Source organism: Sesamum indicum, linkage group LG4 (assembly GCF_026168435.1).
Source record: "Sesamum indicum cultivar Baizhima isolate 11 linkage group LG4, ASM2616843v1, whole genome shotgun sequence".
Classification (NCBI taxonomy): domain Eukaryota; kingdom Viridiplantae; phylum Streptophyta; class Magnoliopsida; order Lamiales; family Pedaliaceae; genus Sesamum; species Sesamum indicum.
In genome coordinates this window covers 15,226,647-15,228,228 of record NC_142660.1, presented here as the reverse complement: position 1 = coordinate 15,228,228, position 1,582 = coordinate 15,226,647, and the positions used below count along the sequence as shown (strand labels likewise).

Genomic DNA, 1,582 nt, shown 5'->3' with positions numbered 1-1,582 from the left:
CTTGAAGATTACCGTGAAGAAACTAAATAGGGAGATTGGCGATGCCACCATGTGAATTTGTACCCACATCAGTTATGAATCGTCATAATATGTTAATCTAATTATTGATTTATTGCTCACACGAGTACAGATTTATGTGAACAACATCAAATTTTTCCTAAATAAAATTCAAATTTACAATATCATTAACTAGTAGCTATTATTTGCTAAAGATTAATTCAAATCATCAGCCCATGTATTCCAGAAAATCTAACAATCTATCATGACATTCATCATCTACAGTACAAAAAGAAAACAAGAGTCGTGTTTTTTTATCAATAACCAAAAAATACATTAAAGTTAAGACGATTTACTGCCATTTTTGGCCAAATTTTCAGCGATCTGAGCCAGCGACTGCAGATTGCACCTCACAATGGTATCAACAAACGCGCACGTTTCTTCCTTCGTGTTCCCCTGCGGCACATCCACCACGTACGACTCCACCACCACCGTCCCACTACTTCCGCCCGGCGGCGCTGCATGGAGGGAGGTGACTGACCGGTAGTTATGCAGGCGGTGCTCGCCTCCCACCACTCTGAAACTCATCACGTGCCTCTCATCATCCAAGATCTCGAGCCTCTCGGTGCTGCACGCCGCCGGAAGGCCCGACACCACGCGCACCTCCCGTAGAGTGCCCACGTCGCCGTCGCCCAGGATAACGTCGCAGCTCTTGAGGAAGTGCTTGTACTCCTGCGGCTTGTCGAAGCGACGCACCACGGACCAAACTGTGTCCACGGGGGCGTCGATCGCCTGCACCGTCGCGGAACAGCACTGGTTCTCCCCCACCACGTGCGCGTGGTTAAGCAGCACATTCTCCGGCACCGAAATCTCGCCGGAAACCGGACAGACCAACATGGGCTTCTCCTGTTTGTGGTGAAAACCCGCCACCGTCGCGGCGGAGCAGTGATTTAAGGGGTTGATCCTGTGAAGCTGAAGAGAAGAAGGCATGTTTCTATCTCTCTCGTCGACCTTTCCTCAGTCTTTCTTGGTATCAATCAACTATGCGAATGAATGAATGGATGGAGAGAGATATATAAAATGCAGGCAGTCAATAGATACATACACATAGAGAGAGAGAGAGCGCGAGGGGGGGGGGGGGGTAGAGAGAGAAAGTGCAGAAATATTTGTCTAGTTGCAATAAAATTTCGATCTTTCCTGGGAGGAAAGAAGTTGAAACCTCAGGGCTTACGCTGGGCAAAGTGCAAGTGGATGCGCCAGTTGCACAAACGTCTCTTTGGACGTAGTCACAATTGAAACTGCCCTTGAGATTAGCCTATAATTACGTGATCTACCAGGCATTTCGTCATCCCAGGTTCCTGCTAATCTTTAATGACGGGAATGCCCCTGCCATGGTCACTGGACCGCCTGCCGACGGCCGTACGGGCTCCTGATTTGGTGGGGTACGCGGGGAATGGGGAAAAGCTACACTTTAGATTCAAGGTCATGACAAGCAACGCCAGCCGATTCGAATTTCAATTAATTAAATCGAGTTAAATACATTATTATTTAATTTAATAAATATATTTACTTTTAATTTAATTAA

The 1,582-nt window shown here is 46.8% G+C and overlaps 1 protein-coding gene across 1 annotated transcript; it reads right to left on the bottom strand.

Moving 5' to 3' along the window:
- Nucleotides 1-213: 213 nt before the first annotated feature.
- On the bottom strand, nt 214-1,173 carry LOC105160848 (abscisic acid receptor PYL4). The gene has a single exon (XM_011078346.3). It carries the CDS (start codon nt 985-987, stop codon nt 340-342), a length of 648 nt encoding a protein of 215 aa, XP_011076648.1. The 5' UTR covers nt 988-1,173; the 3' UTR covers nt 214-339.
- Nucleotides 1,174-1,582: the final 409 nt, after the last annotated feature.